The following is a 15,946-nucleotide window of genomic DNA, read 5'->3' on the forward strand; positions in this document are numbered from 1 at the left end:
AAAGCGGTATGGCGGCCTTTTCACATGTATGTGATGTCTACATCACGACCCATACACATCGAAGTAGTGCATACCCTCAGCGCTCACTCAGCCATCGCCGCCCTAAGAAGATTCATGGCTCGGCGGGGCTGTCCGACTGAGATATGGAGCGACAACGCTGTGTGCTTTAAGGCACTAAAAAAGGAAGGTCAAGCACTATCCTATCCTATAAACAATTACTTGAACGACGAACATGCATGGCAATAGTAGTTCATGCAAGGGATCATTTAATTGCGTAGTTAGCCGATGAGCGCTTGTTATTGTATTTACTACGTGACTGTGCTATTCATTATAATAATAGTGTAATTATGGGATCGAAGCCAAAAAAGAAATATCAAGAGCAAGACAAAAAAGGCGTTTAGGTCGTCGTTGCTTGCCGACGTCTATCATAGGCAGACCACAGCTGTCATCTCAAGAGGAATTTGCATATGATGAAACTCTAATAATAGTTTTTTAAATAATAATATTCGTTAGATTATCACCCTCAAACGTTGTTGATAACCATGGAGATCCGTTAGGTAGAGGACATTTCTAACATGTATGGCTAGAATGAAAAAATGCTATTATTTAATTGCTCTTCAAAATTAAAAGATTATACCTACCCACAGTTGATAGGATCAATTACAACTGCAAGATATAAACCATAGAATTACAAATTAAAGGAATTTAAAAGTAAATTATTAACAGCATTCCAGGTCCTATTGATGTTTAGGTGACGACGTTTATGCAGTTATTTTCCTTGAACGATTACAGAAATATGGTTCTCTTATTACCCAGAATTCCCGAATAGGATGGTTAGTATCTGGTATTACCCACACACAAACTGATTTACCTACACACAATATCATAGTCGGCACAACAATAGTAGAGGTAGGTCAGTTACTGTAAAAATACTGGGAAACAGAGGAATATATGTCACAAGAGTGAAGAACATTACAAAAACACATACACGAACAACCAGATGGACGAAGAAAATTTAATTTGTTTTTCTGTTGTTAGCACTGAATCGATTACTAAATATGGAAAAAAGATTTAAAAACAAAGCAACATCTAAAGAATAATATACAATTTTCATTACAGAATATCAAAATCTTAATCATATGGAAGATGTTATCTACATCTTCCTTAACGAAAAGACAAATCATAAAGTTTATTATTTATCTCACCACGCTATGATTCGTAAAGACAACCAAACTTCGAGTAGTTTTTGATGGTACCGCTCAACCTTCAGACAGGTCATCGCTTAATGATGAATTACTAATTGAGCATACGTTGCAACAGGATATGCGAGATCGTTCATATACATGTGATTATCAGCATCGTAGACGGCGAGAGGATATTCAGTGCGACTATCCGAAACCAATTGTCTTACAACTCTCATCGGGAGAAAGGGAGAACTAGAGACTCTGAATGGGACTCTGTTAAATAGATAAGTTTGTATATTAATTTCTGAATCGAATCTTTAAAATGGTTTATGATCAAACGTGAGTTTAATACAGAAATACATTCGTTCTATGTCAGCCGTTACAGCAATAGCAAACATGCGTAAATTCATCAACAAATCAAAAATATTAGTTTGTTAATTACAACCTCTATAAAGTATGTCGTTAAGTGATAAACCGGACATGGTCTTACAACCAGCGTTGAGAACTATGCGAGTTTTTGAAGTCTGTTTATCAGGGCGATAAATAGCTCTTTGCGGTATATAGTAATGTTCAGTCGTATGTAGGATTTTTTACTATACTGAAATAGCCTTTATCGATATAATCTTGAATAGTGGAGTTATAATCTTAACATAGATCGGGTTGTGAGTCTAATTTATTTTCTAGTTGTAATACTGACGTTTTGCACTAGCGTATGAATTTCCTAATTTCGAGGGCAATTTAAATGGTAGAAGCACAGTATATTGACCTGTGTTATCTCGTGAATAAGTCGATTTAAAATTGTTTTCACAGATCTCGTCTTCTATACTCATATGAATCTTAGATGGAACACTTTCTTCTCATCAAGCAGAAGCGAGTCTGATTGACAGAAAAATAATTTGTTATTATTTGAAAGCATACTGTACTGAGAATGTGAGCCCCAGTCAGCCTTTCCATGACTATATAACCGAGTGTAGTCTCTAAACCATTAACTGATGAAGTAGGTGATGTCACATTATCACTACCAAGCAATATAGAGAACAATTCATTCCCCACAAGACAGACAACACTGCTAGGTCAGTAGATATCATCACACATGAGTGGCAGAGATTGCAAGTGTTCTAATTGCTATACATCGACCACCTACCATCGGCCTAACGCGAACATTCTGTAAATAAGGCTCTATGATATCATGGGGAGATTAAGGAATTATAAATAAAGTAATAATTTGATTTCAATTTGATAATAGTAATAATTTACTTATTTTGGGCATCAACATACCCCACCATATCCTCAATATTATTTCACCACATTAAAAAAGGAACCTGACTTCCCTGTGTACAAGTCTTGAAATGTCATCCGATGAGAAATATTTGAAAAAGTTCAATTCTGTTTTGATAATGGCATTATTTTTCAGAAGAAAAAATGCCATTATCAAAACAGAACAGTCAAGAATGACATAAAAAATAATGTAGGAAAAGATTGGATGCAAACTCCCATGGATAGAGAAGGTTGGCAGAAGATGGATGAGGCTTTTGCCCAAGGGTGGCCCTCATAATAAAAAAAATAAAAAAGATAATAATAATATTTGTAAAATATGTGGTATATGGATATTAAAGCTATAATAATAATAATAATGACATTATTTCATATTCCCTCCGACCAAATGCAACAAATATCATACAACCTAATGTCAGTATTTTAAACAAAGAACAAGTACAACAACATGAAAGAATCATAAAAAGACTGAAATATTAACACCTGATTATATTGATACCTTAGCAACCCTTAATTTGCATACCGTTCTGATTAAAGAACTTTCCTAAACAAGCAACATGCAACTTGCTGACAGAAAGAGAGACGAGATGATTTAGAACCAATTGAACAGGCCAACCAATGTTCTTCCACATCGGCCTATGACTTAGGACAAACTGAGTAAATAGAATGTACATTAAATATCTTCAAAATTGTATAAAATCAAGTTATTGATTTAAGACTTGTATACGACATCTAAACAAAATTTCACCAAGACACGCCGATACAAATCGACGTTATTATTGATAAATGCGATCAACCAATTATACATAATACTGTATACTTTCGATACCAATACAATTATCTACGATAAAAATAGGATTCTTCTCGACTTTGCGTAACAGAGAAACGAATACGAAAAACAATTTTGAGGCTTTGGTGCCTCCTTGCAATGTTCGCAGTCATCAACAAGAAACATTGAATTACAATATATTGCCTCAAGAATAGAACTTCAACCAATAAACTGAAACATTTTAATATAACACCTAAATGTTATTTTAGATTATCGTTATAAATTTCCTCACAAATGAAAAGAAAATTAAAGTTAGAACGATAAAACCGGTTGTCAAACCAAAAGACAAGTTTTTTTTCTTTTTGTGCAAAAGACAAAACATAAACAAACATAGACATTAGCCAATGTGTTTTTTTTAGACAGTTTTGCGTACTCTATACTCAACTTGATGTACTGCATGATTATTACGTCAAGTCACTATATATTATTATAACGTTTGTGCACAAACTATATAAATATATACTATTACAGCAATTTGCCGTACAAAACATACGTCATGTTTTCTATAAAAATTGCTATATGAAATTATGTTTCTTGTAAAATTGTAATAATAAATTAAATTGTTATTCTAATAGTCTAGTTTATTATATAAATCTTTCTTAGACACTACCGATTGAATTTTAATTAATCGGAGTTGATGTACTGTCTAATTGGGCTCAAAAGAACTTACACCCGGAGCCGTAAAATTAATTTTAATACCATGGCGCCCTCTGTTAGTACTAGATGTATATGTCAGTTTGGTAATGACGTTTCTTTGTTTACACTTTTAGTTGTTTTTTTTACTTTTTATTTATTTTGTCATTTGCCGCTTAAAATATAAGTAATAGCTATATAACTTATGTTTTTATCCATTAAAAGTGAAGTGAGGCAATTCACTTCGTAGCGCTTCGATATTTTCAATATCAGGTACCGCAGAACAAATTTTAATGATTAAATAATAGTATAAAATGAGATTTCATATTCACTATCAACAGTGTGGTGGGTATATTATGTATATATATATATATACCCTAATTAGCTATATAAGTATACACTACTAGCTGCCAACGCGATTTCACCCGGACGAAATTTGTAGCCTAGGCTATGTGTTATGTTATATATGTTTATAAAGGTTCTTCAAAATCCATTCAGTAGTTTTTGCGTGAAAGAGTAACATACATCAAAGAAATTATAATGATGGTTCCCAAGGGAAACATGTTGAGGTCAACCTGACATGGTACATTGCTAGCTATGGTGCTATTAGTCCACATTACTAACAATTCCTTCGTCCTTGTAAGCAACGGTTATCAATTACCATCAGGTGGGGTGTGAGCTTATTTACCATTACACTATACATATATAATATTATTTTTCTTATTATATTTGTTCTATGTGTGCAATAAAGAGTTTCGGGGCTGTTTAAGTATTATGTAAACACTGAGGGGGTGGGGGTCTTTGCTTTGCTTATTTTGGATGATATGGGGGGGGTAGGGAAGTATAGATAGTGATTACGTCATCACTAGTTATTTACTTTTTTACATAAATGGCAACCTTCACATTGTCTTTGTTAAAAAAGCTTTGCTTACTTTTGCTGACAAGGGGATGGGGGGGTAAATAATTGTAATAAATCTGCTAATGTAATACTTGAACAGCCCCTTATTATAATATGTATATCTGCATATACTTTGGGAGCACCCTATTTAAACATATATATTTTTTTCAATATATCATAATATACACTTAATAACAATATTTTTCAATTTCAGAACATCAGAATACATATTAGTGTGTCCTGTAATTCAGCAATGGAAGGTTGTCTAGTTTAAAAAGGTATTATAACTGTTTTATACAAGTAATATATGAATGTTATGACTGAACTAACAACTTTGACGACATTAAAATGCAAACAGCAAGCCATACGAGCTGTAAGATTCAACATAGATGGTACCTACTGCCTCACATGTGGGGCAGACAAAAAGATAAAGCTCTGGAATCCTCACAGGGAACTACTCCTGAAAACCTATGGAGGTCATGCTAATGAGGTCTTAGATGCAGCTGGATCTTGTGACAGCAGCTATATTGTATCAGGAAGTGCAGATAAATCTGTAATCTTATGGGACGTAACCACAGGACAACCGATACGGCGATACCGCGGCCAAGCCAGTTCTATAACATGTGTGAGGTTCAACGAAGAATCGACTATGGCAGTTTCAGGATCCATAGACAACACTGTCGCTTTTTGGGATGTCGTCAGTCGAAGACAAGAGCCTGTGCAACTGTTAAAAGATGCTAAAGATACTATAACTTCAATACAAGTAACGGATCATGAAGTTATGACTACATCTGTTGATTGTCATGTACGATTGTATGATATTAGGGTTGGTAAGATGATTTCAGATTATATTGGAGATGTAATCACATATGGGAGCATGACACATGATGGCCAGTGTTACATACTCAGCTGTTCGGATGGAACTATTAAATTATTTGATAAAGACTCTGGGGAATTGCTAAATACTTTTAAAGGGCATGAAAGTAGCGATTATTTGTTGGAGAATGCCGTAAATGAGAAGGATAGCCACATAATATCCGGGTCTGCTACTGGTGAGGTTTTTTACTGGGACTTAATAAGCAGTAGTTGTACACAGAAGTTAGTTCACACTACAAATAAGCCAACTATATCTCTGAGTCATCATCCAACTGAAAACTATCTGCTGACAGCATGTGAAGATGAAATAAAATTGTGGGGTGTTCGACGTGAAGAAAACTAAACTTTTTTTATGATTCTGTATGGCTATTATAATAAAAACTGTTTTAGACATAATTTTTTATTAAAGAAATCTATACATATAAATAAAATTGGAGTGTCTGTTTGTAATATTGAAATAACAGTTTTTTTACTATATGCATATGAATATAAATACGGTACATACACCAAAATGACATTTTTTATTATTTTTGTCTGTTTGTTCCGGCTAATCTTCAGTATTTGGAAGGTAGCTAATGTAATGAGTAGTACAAGAAGTAATTTAGGATACTTTTACTTTAGATTAATAAAGTTAAATTCCACGCGGACGAAGTCGCGAGTACAGCTAGTATAGAAATAACGTTTTTGTAATTATATATTTTGTTACCTAAGTAACAGTCATACATATATCATTGTGACTGTTTCCAGATGAAAAATTGAAAATAATGTAGGTATATATTAACTTCAACAACCGATGATATTCGAGACTTGAATGTAAAAATATTTTCATGATAAAGGCAAAGGAACATAATACTTTATAAAGCCAAAGCCGTAATAAAGTGATTAGAAGATTATATTTTCAATAACTCTTCCCTTTCTTTTGCACAATTGCCAGACAGTTTAGAAATAAAGTGACTATGGTAGAATTTGGAATTAGTTGTTTTCAATGAAGCTCAATAAACAACTGGTACTAATTTTATTTGGTGTATTATACCATTAAATTATTATCAAAAATATATTTATTACGTTATATGCAACACCGATAATATAAATTCCATGTTTATAACTAAAGTCGGAGTAATGGCCTAATTTGATTATAATAACCTGGTAACACCTATCAGTAAATATCAAACTCAAAATATAAATAAACAATATGTCACACCAACTAAATCGGTCGTATAATATGTGATCGTTGATATTTATATCGCTTCTTTTGCTATTTGACAATATTTTACGTCTATATTGAACTTAGAATGGGTGCAACATGTGTTGTGGATAATTGCAAGCGGGAGTCTTATCCAGGTTGCGGGATATCTTTTCACAGGTAACTATTTGAATTTGGACCAGTAGTGTGACCATCCGTTTAATTTCATTTTAAGGACATTCATTTCAGTGTTTGGGAACTACCTACTAAATGGCTTAATCTTCACAAATTTGGAAAGTTTGTGTACATTAAGCCAGTTAGTAGGTATATTTTTAATTAATTGAATATTATAGTCATTTTTAGTTTTCTGGAATTTGTACCTAAGTTATTCTTAAGAAATTTAATAAATTATCAGTAATGAACGGTAGTAGTTTCTATTTATTTATCCTTGTTATTGAATTCTAAAACTTAACTTTTTATAGAAAAAAATTTGGTGTTAGTTTCATACGTATTTACATTGTGTTAACGTTTAAGTGGTCGTTACCATGTAGCATGTCGGTACACGTCCAGTCTCCTGTGACGCAATATGGGGGGAAAAGGGGATTATTAGTAATGTGGCCTAATAACCTCATTACTAGCAATGCACCATGTCCGGTTGCCCTCCACGCGGTCCCCACTGGAAACTGTCGTGTTTAATTGCCATTTTCCAAGATGGACTAACTGACTTCACCTCATTTTCATTTTATCATCCTTCACTGGTGCCCCGCCAGCGTAAACCGTTAGCGCAGGTGCATGATTATTGTGCATATCACCCATAAAAAATGTAAATATAGCCCGGCGAGTTAAGGTACGCACAGATGTAGCGACCGCCTAGTCACGCAAGTCCACAGCAGTTAAAGTATTAATGACGATATATCTATCTGGTATATTATTTTCAGATTGCCTCTTAATCCAGAATTAAGAAAAAAATGGATCGATGTACTTCCTAACAAAATAAGGCATAAACATCCAGTAATTTGCAGTTTACATTTTAAACCAGATGATTATAGGACGGCTAGTCAACAAACATTGAAAGCCTCAGCGATTCCTTCTATTTTTAAAAAGGTATACAAACATTATTTGTTTCTAATCGATTTAATTAGAAAAAATTGTTCTTTAGAACCTTTTTATTAGTTATTCAAATGAAATGTCTAAATAAATAAACAATAGTTGTACAATATTTTATAATATTATGTAAAATAATAGAAGTTAAATATTTAAAAATATATATTTAAAGTTAAATTTATATTCCAGTATAAAAGAAATGTCATAAATATTGGTTCATTACGTGTTCTTGAAAACAATTCATCGGATTCTGAATCATTTCTCACCAGCAGTGACGATTCTGAAAGCGAAGAAGCATATTACACGAGGATTGCGTCAAACACAAGGTAAGTTGTTCCCGTACACAATAAGAAATTGCCTCAATTAAAAGTATTAAAACTTCTTTTTGAACTTTACAATCAGTTTTGTCTAGATCATATTTTTACATTATGTATGTCCCTAGACAATTCACATAATATATACGAACAATAACTATGTAGTCTTACACAGGGTGTCAAGCATGAGAAAAATTAGAAAAAAATCTATCCATGCAGTTTAAAGATTAAGAACATTTAAGAAAAACCTCGAATTTGGTCAAACTGTAACCATTAGTTTGTTAACCAACAGGTTATTGTGGTTAATTTTTATTATTTTTGTTCATTTAAACTTTGGAACCCTAACCCTAAATAACTTTTCTAGGATACACACACAGTCAAATATAATAACGCAATTGCCCTAACTTTTCTAGAATTAAGACTATTTGTTAAACATTAAATTAAAATTTTCAAACTTAGTCGATTTTTGAAAAAAGTGTACAAATGTGCCTCGGTAAGAAACATTAAAATTTCGCGCATTTAATCAGGATTGTAAAATGGTACAATACTTGTTAGTTTCATACTAAAAGAAAACCGAGAAAAAAAAAATAAGCACCTCAAGTTTTTTGCTAACCCATTTTACTCAGTCAAATGTTTTTATTCGCTCAAGTTCTTGGTAGGCACTTAATTTTGCGGCAAAATGATGTGAGAGATGGATAGTGGATAGGTTTACTTGTCCTTCCAAATCATAACAAAAAATTTGGTCACTATATCAGAATGGGACGGCGTCCTTCCATAATTTCATAACCTAACTTGCACTCGGGCACAGAACATTAAATAGCTTGTACATGTACGTACACCGGAATTAAAACAGTTTAGTAAAAATTATCTTAAAAGTATATCTTAATCAACAAACACTTCCCATTTATTTAAAATGTCTCGTTGATATTAATTTGTAGCTCCAAATATTTGTAGATTAATGCTTTTAATAGAGTTGGTGTTACTAGAGTCTGGACTTTTAATTTATTGATCTGTGCATGTTTAACACCATAATCTATTTATAGACATCTTAACTGTCAGTTTAATCGCGCGCGTCATTCATTATAATTTAATTCGGTATGTAGTTATGTACGCTCTCTACCGCGTTATTTAATACCAAAACATTATAGTTAATTATGAAAATGGGTGCTAAAAATCCAGCAAAACTGAAACTCCGGCGGCCCTTGTATAAATGCAACATTTGTGATAGGAAATTATTGAGTGCGCAAGCATTAAAAACGCATCAATATTGTATACATAGGACTTCAAAACGTTTACATGATATTAAGCCTGTAGTGAATAGAGGGCATGTTAGTGTTAAAAAAGGTGCTCCTGTTAAGGCGAGAGGGCTACCAGAGCTGACGATTGAGAGTGTGAGACAAAAAGATGTGCCTGTGCCGAAAAAAAAGAAACTTATCGAATTTAAGTGCCCGCGTTGTGAGAAATTGTTTCCTGTTTACTTCTCAGCGTTACGACATATACAGAAGCACCACTGCTTCGACAGCAGTGGTCAGAAAGTGTTAGTATTCATTTAAATTCGACAACCCCGCCCTGGCTTCGGTCGGGTGCTCTTAACTTTAATAATTTTATACAAAACTAGAGACTTGTCCCAGCTTCCAACTGATGCATTAAAATCTTTAATATTCTCAGATTGTTGTATATTATAACATGCATGTATTATTTTATATAGATAAAACTTGCTGTTGAATCACTCTATTTTAGAAAACTATGTTCAAATCCATTGCATAGTTTAAAAGATAAGTGAACAGAGGACTTTGCTTTGTGCTATGTAATGATAAAGATATATGAATATTAACATCAAATACAGCAAATATTGCCATATGTACACTTTATTTTTGTGCATTGAAGTTAAATAAATAAATACAATACTGTGACAAATAGAAATAAATAAAAACAATTACAAAGTACAAATATGTCAAGTCGGAAATGAATAACTAATCAAATTTAATAATAAAAGAAACTTGTATGTTGCTCTTTATGATCGATTTTTTTTATAAATAATCATACAATAACAAGTAAGAGGCATATAATAATCAACTTAGAAACCTCTACACACCCATTCTTAGTGCAACCAGACATTGTCAGCGCTATGAATTTTAAGTTTTTATACAAAAACATTATTATTCAGTTAACTCTTCAGTTTTATATATGCTTTTATACAAAGGAAGTGTTTTATATGATATATAGAGATATTGTTAACTAACAATGTAAAAAGGAGGATTTCTTCTATAAACCACAATTTTTTTTTTTTTTTTATTTATAGCCTTTGTGCTGACAATCATCAGCTTGTCCCAAGACATAGGCCTCCTCCAAAAGACTCCAACCTCCTCTGTCCAATGCCTTCCTTCTCCATGTTGGCCCGCCACTGCCCTTATATCATCCACCCACCTCTTTTTCTGTCATCCTCGTTTTCTTCTTTGTTCTCTTGGATATCTACGTATAACATCCTTAGTCCATTTCTCTTTCTTACTTCTTATTGCATGTCCTGTCCACTTCCATTTTAGTTTCTTAATGGTTTTGACTGCATCTGTCATTTTGGTTTTTTCTCTTATATTAGTGAGTTTGATTTTGTCTCTAAGTTTGATGTTTAGAATGCTTCATTCCATGTTATTTTGACATACCTTTATTTTATTCATATTTTTTGTTGTGCAATCCCATGTTTGGCAGCCATATGTTAGACAGGGAATAATACAGGAGTCATATATTATAATATAATATATAAACCACTAAGTGTCTATAAATATTTGTTTTTTATTTATTACAGCCAACCAAACTCACCAGATTTAATCAAACCAATACAAGTGGAACGATGCCAAAAATGCAACGGCACTATAGGAACTGAAGCAAAACACACCTGCGGCGATGCAGTCGCACAGCACGAGAGGGGGCTCATAAACAACTATGTGTGCACGGGATGTTCACAGAGCTTCGAGACAATGCAAGTGTTTGATTTGCATATATCAGGGCTGCACAGCGATGATGTGGAGAGCATGTTCTTCCCTACAATGACTGGTAATTACTAGTTTAAGTATGTGTACACATCCCTTTAGGGTTTAGGGATATGACCTACTTGGTTAAGAACATGGCAGCTTCAAATGATACAGTCAAGGGACAGAATAGAAGTGTGACCTTTTTGTACTACTCTAATGCTGTTGGCCGCAGGTGGCCTTTACAGCTTCACCTGACTATAGGGAGGGAGTGCAGATGGCATTCCAAACCAAGGGAAAGAGTTATGGAGCGGCTGAAGGCTAACTCCCGCCTGACGATACGACTAGTCTGAGGGCACTGCTAGTTCGAACCTAGGCCGTCGTAATTTCGATCCCTGTTTGAATAGAAGGGGAATGTGTTTAATTGAAATGTTCTGGTGTTTTGTACAAAATTACATGTATCGTGCGTACACGCGTCACTGTGAGGAAACAATAAGTACTTTTTTTCCGAAGCAACCATTGGAAGTAAAGGATCTGATTAACTGCTATACCACAGAGTCCATCGTTTATTATAAATGTATATATTTACAAAAAAGATGTATATAATCAGTTGTCTATTACCCATAACACAAGCTCTGCTTAGCTAGGTACTAGATGGTGTTGTGTGAATTGTCTTGAGATATTATTATTATTATAATACATATCCCATTTTAGAACGAGAGAGACAACTCTATTAATGTCTAACTTGTTCAAACATAACTTAATAATACATGTCGACTTTCAGAATTTTTATCATGGAAAAATCACATGGAAACGCAGATAAATATAAAATATCTAATATTAAGCAAGTGTAATTCAAAGCACACATATCGATGTACATTTCTACCCAGTGAGGAGCCCACGGACAATATGACGGCTCTGTTCTGTCCATCTAGCATTGTAGTCCAAGAATTCTCTAAAGGTATGAATCCAAACTTATTATATCATCTATACATCTATACATATAAATAAAATTGGAGTGTCTGTTTGTAATATAGAAATAAGCGTTTTTTACTACATGCATATGAACATAAATATGGTACATACACCAAAATAACATTTTTTACCATTTTTGTCTGTCGGTCTGTTTGTTCCGGCTAATCTCTGAAATGGCTGGACCGATTTTAAAGAGACTTTTTTGGCAGGTAGCTGATATATTAAGGAGTAACTTAGGCTACTTTTATTTTAGAAAAATAAAGTTAAATTCCACGCGTGCGAAATCGCGGGAACAGCTAGTAATAAATATAATTATATATACATTGTTTACTAATACCAATGAAAAGGTAAATAGCAACTGTCCCCTGTATTTTAATGCATGTATATGCATAAAAATGTATTGAAAACTATACTATCTCAATCAGTTAGTGAGTATGCATAGTACAAGCTGTGCTTTGTTTGACTAGATAGCGTTGTGTTAATTGTTCTTGGTTACTATTATTGTTTTATTGAATTTTGATTACTATTCTATTTTCTTCAGGTATTCAAGTTCATTATTATAAGCAGCATTTTGGACACCAGTGTTCTGCTTACACACTAATAGATAAATATAAAAAATATCATATAACATCATTCATAGAAAATGCGGCGCATTACGAATATACCACGGTTGTAGAAGAGGACGATAAAGATTTATATGTACAGTTCAAAACGCTAATGGAATCAATAGTATTAGAAGCAGCGAAAGTTAAAATTGACACGTTAAAGGTATTTGTGGGGAAGGCGCTAGAGATGACGACAATGCTAACTAATTACGAGGAAGACGAAGAAATGACATCACTAATAAAATCAAACACATCAAATAAAAATATGTCTGATGACCAAATATCACAGGCATTGCAAAACTTGCAGAACTCTAAGATTCATAAACGGAAATTAGATAATGATGTAGCACCTGATAAAAAAAAGAAACGTAATACTGACATTACTCATTTGTCGCCAAAAATTGTCAATGCATTCTCTATGGCTGGTATCCAGGATAAGGAAAATGGTAAAAAAGATTTAATAGTTGAAAAACAAACGACAATTAGTGATAATGAAGTGGAGAAAACAAAGCAAAATGACACTAAGTCTGTTAGTGACGATGAAGATGCAAAAACACAGAAAGCAAATAAAACAAATAGCGATGATGAGGCTGCCAAAAAGGTATATAACTCATTAATGCAGTCACCATCTTACAATGATACATACAAAGATTTTCTAGACAAGAATTTTAAAAAAGGTACAGAAACAAAAACTATGGTTAAGAAAGGTTCGAATACTGTCACACCAACCGTGAATGTTGCAAACAAAAAAGATAACATCTCTAAAACAAAAGCAGATACGGCCACTAACTATCTTCTAGTTGATGGTGTGAAAGGTATATCCACTTCAAATGTTAGTACAATTGGAAAAACCATTGTCAATCAATCAACTTCAAATATTGTTCCAAAACAGACCATAAATAAAAAAGATAAACTAATTACGAAGAGTGATGTAACACCAAAAACTGAGTCTAAAAATACATCGCCTCTTTTGAAAACAACTGAAATGAAGAAAACTGCTAATGCTGCTCCAAAGTTAGTTAAAAAGCCTGTTGTTAAAACTAAAATAGGTCAATTCAAACCTAGTTTATCTCCAAGAAAATCTACCGAGTCGAATACATCTAACAGTGCTCTTAATAAATCAGCAGTGGATGTGGAATATGAAGTTATGGAACAAGAGGACGATTGTAACATATTAATTTTAAAGATATAGTAGTTTAGCAGTATTGTACTAGTATTTAAAAACGCTGGTGAGAATGTAAAATTATGTATACATTTTCTTCTGACCCCTGTATATTCCTTTAGAGAGAGTTTGTACCGCAAAACTGGCAACATTTTTGTAGCTGTCAAAATTCAAATAATTTTAATCTACACTAAATATTAAAGCTGAAGAGTTTGTTGATTTGATCGCGCTAATCTCAGGAACTATGGGTTCGAATTGAAAAAATGTTTTTGTGTTGGATAGTCCATTTGTCTAGGAAGGTTTTAAGCTATATAACATTACGCTACGACCAATAGGAGTGGAGCTGCGATGAAAAATATTGCAAAGTTGGGGAAATGAAATGCAGACGTAGTTATCGCGCGACGCGCGGGTCAGTTAGTTAAATTATAAATGACAAAATTATTATGTATGTAATTGGAATGATAAACAAGCCTACGGTCCATTTTGGTCATTAATTTAATCTCTGAATAGCTACAAATCAAGTGGCTGAGATATGTCAATTATGAAATCTGCGGTAGAAAAAAAACAATGTTATTTTTGTATTTTATTTTTGAGTTTCTTATTAAACTCCTTATTATTTTTATATTTTATGGTAAGAGTCGTTTTTAATTTGTATGTGCATAAATTTTCTTTTAATTATCATCTAGAAATAACGATGGAATATTGTTCATTCTTCTATCAATTTAAAGCTTGTACGAATATATAATGTTATATACCAGTTATTATATTACTGTAAAAATAAATTGCTTGTTTTAAAAATCTGTTAGTTGTTTTTAAATAATCGTTCAGAAATGATTGATTGGTATTTTTTAAGTGTAATTTTAATTATAGTCTGTGTTACTATTTGAGTTAAAATAATTATTCAGATCAGATAACCAGATTGATAATTGGTTTTAAAAATAACAAATCATTTAGTGTTGTACAACAATTTTGAAATAATTATTCAGAAATAAGGTTTCAATATTGTTAATAGTTAATTCAATAATATACATATAGCTGTGTAACTTTTTTTTAAAGTGACACAACCGGACTTTGGAAGGACAATTTAATTAATTTATAGAAAATCCTATCCAATTATACACTTAAATATTTTTCGGTAATCACTCCTATTAAAATCTGATTTTTGAGGTTCTAACAGCGATAGGGCACTTTTTTTTTGTTTTATTTATCCTTAATGGAAAGGCAATCGTTAGACAGATTCGTTCAGAAATAAATGTTGACAGATAAAACAAATGCCAGATATGTATGTAGTGGTATGAACACTCTTTAATATGTTATTATAGATTATTTTTTTATAATCATTGTATTGTATTATAGTCCTTAGGCATTATATTGATTGAGCAATTAAATATTAAAAAAGCAATATTGATGATTTTTAAGACATTTATTTTAATAATTTTAGTTAAAATAGATTATTATTAGTACTTACTTCCTTACTATAGGGTTTTTTAAGGCATAATAATGAAATGGTACGCTACGCTAACGGTATGCGCTGCCGGAGGAGCACTAGTGGAGGAGGATGAGATGAGTCAGGAGGTCAGGAGGTCAGGTCATCGTACCAAATTTACCACGAATTTGACATGATGGTCTGGTCTGGTTTGACATGAAGGTCAACCTGACATGGTACATTGATAGCAATGGCATTATTAATCCACATTCCTAACAATCTCCATCCCCCGAAAATAATCGTGTGGTTTTTCTAGAGGAACTACAAATACAAGGTAAAATTGCTCCAATAGTCGCTGGTGCAGATTTCATATGGCATGGCGTTCAGCACTCCGCTTTACTTCCGTGGGTTCCATTCCTCGCACGGTACAAACAGTTGTATTCTGGAGTATGATTGTTTGTGTCGGTATGTATTTACAAAAAAGAAAATAAGTATTTATATCAGTTATCTAATGCT

General features: G+C 32.9%; 3 protein-coding genes across 4 annotated transcripts in view; 2 read left to right on the forward strand and 1 right to left on the reverse strand.

Moving 5' to 3' along the window:
• The first annotated feature begins 3,982 nt into the window (after positions 1-3,982).
• LOC131843009 (WD repeat domain-containing protein 83) lies at positions 3,983-6,163 on the forward strand. Its single transcript, XM_059191600.1, has 2 exons — positions 3,983-4,194; positions 5,034-6,163. Exon 2 carries the CDS (start codon positions 5,127-5,129, stop codon positions 6,036-6,038), a length of 912 nt encoding a protein of 303 aa, XP_059047583.1. The 5' UTR covers positions 3,983-4,194; positions 5,034-5,126; the 3' UTR covers positions 6,039-6,163.
• A 164-nt stretch (positions 6,164-6,327) lies between these two features.
• On the forward strand, positions 6,328-14,374 carry LOC131843042 (uncharacterized). Of its 2 annotated transcripts, XM_059191633.1 has the most exons (6): positions 6,328-7,058; positions 7,817-7,982; positions 8,172-8,308; positions 11,100-11,347; positions 12,047-12,223; positions 12,779-14,374. In XM_059191633.1, exons 1-6 carry the CDS (start codon positions 6,988-6,990, stop codon positions 14,032-14,034), a joined length of 2,055 nt encoding a protein of 684 aa, XP_059047616.1. In that variant the 5' UTR covers positions 6,328-6,987; the 3' UTR covers positions 14,035-14,374. The 2 variants fall into 2 exon arrangements, with proteins under 2 accessions (XP_059047616.1, XP_059047615.1); XM_059191632.1 differs by lacking the exons at positions 6,328-7,058; positions 7,817-7,982; positions 8,172-8,308 and adding an exon at positions 9,347-9,833.
• Positions 8,204-15,946, reverse strand: part of LOC131843045 (uncharacterized) — a 32,800-nt gene continuing 25,057 nt past the window's right edge. The window contains exon 6 of the mRNA XM_059191635.1: positions 8,204-8,262. The gene's annotated coding sequence lies outside the window, so the exon portion shown is untranslated. The remainder of the gene's footprint in view (positions 8,263-15,946) is intronic.

Source organism: Achroia grisella, unplaced genomic scaffold (genome assembly GCF_030625045.1).
Source record: "Achroia grisella isolate CSIRO2021 unplaced genomic scaffold, CSIRO_AGI_Agris_v1 utg2716, whole genome shotgun sequence".
Lineage (NCBI taxonomy): Eukaryota > Metazoa > Arthropoda > Insecta > Lepidoptera > Pyralidae > Achroia > Achroia grisella.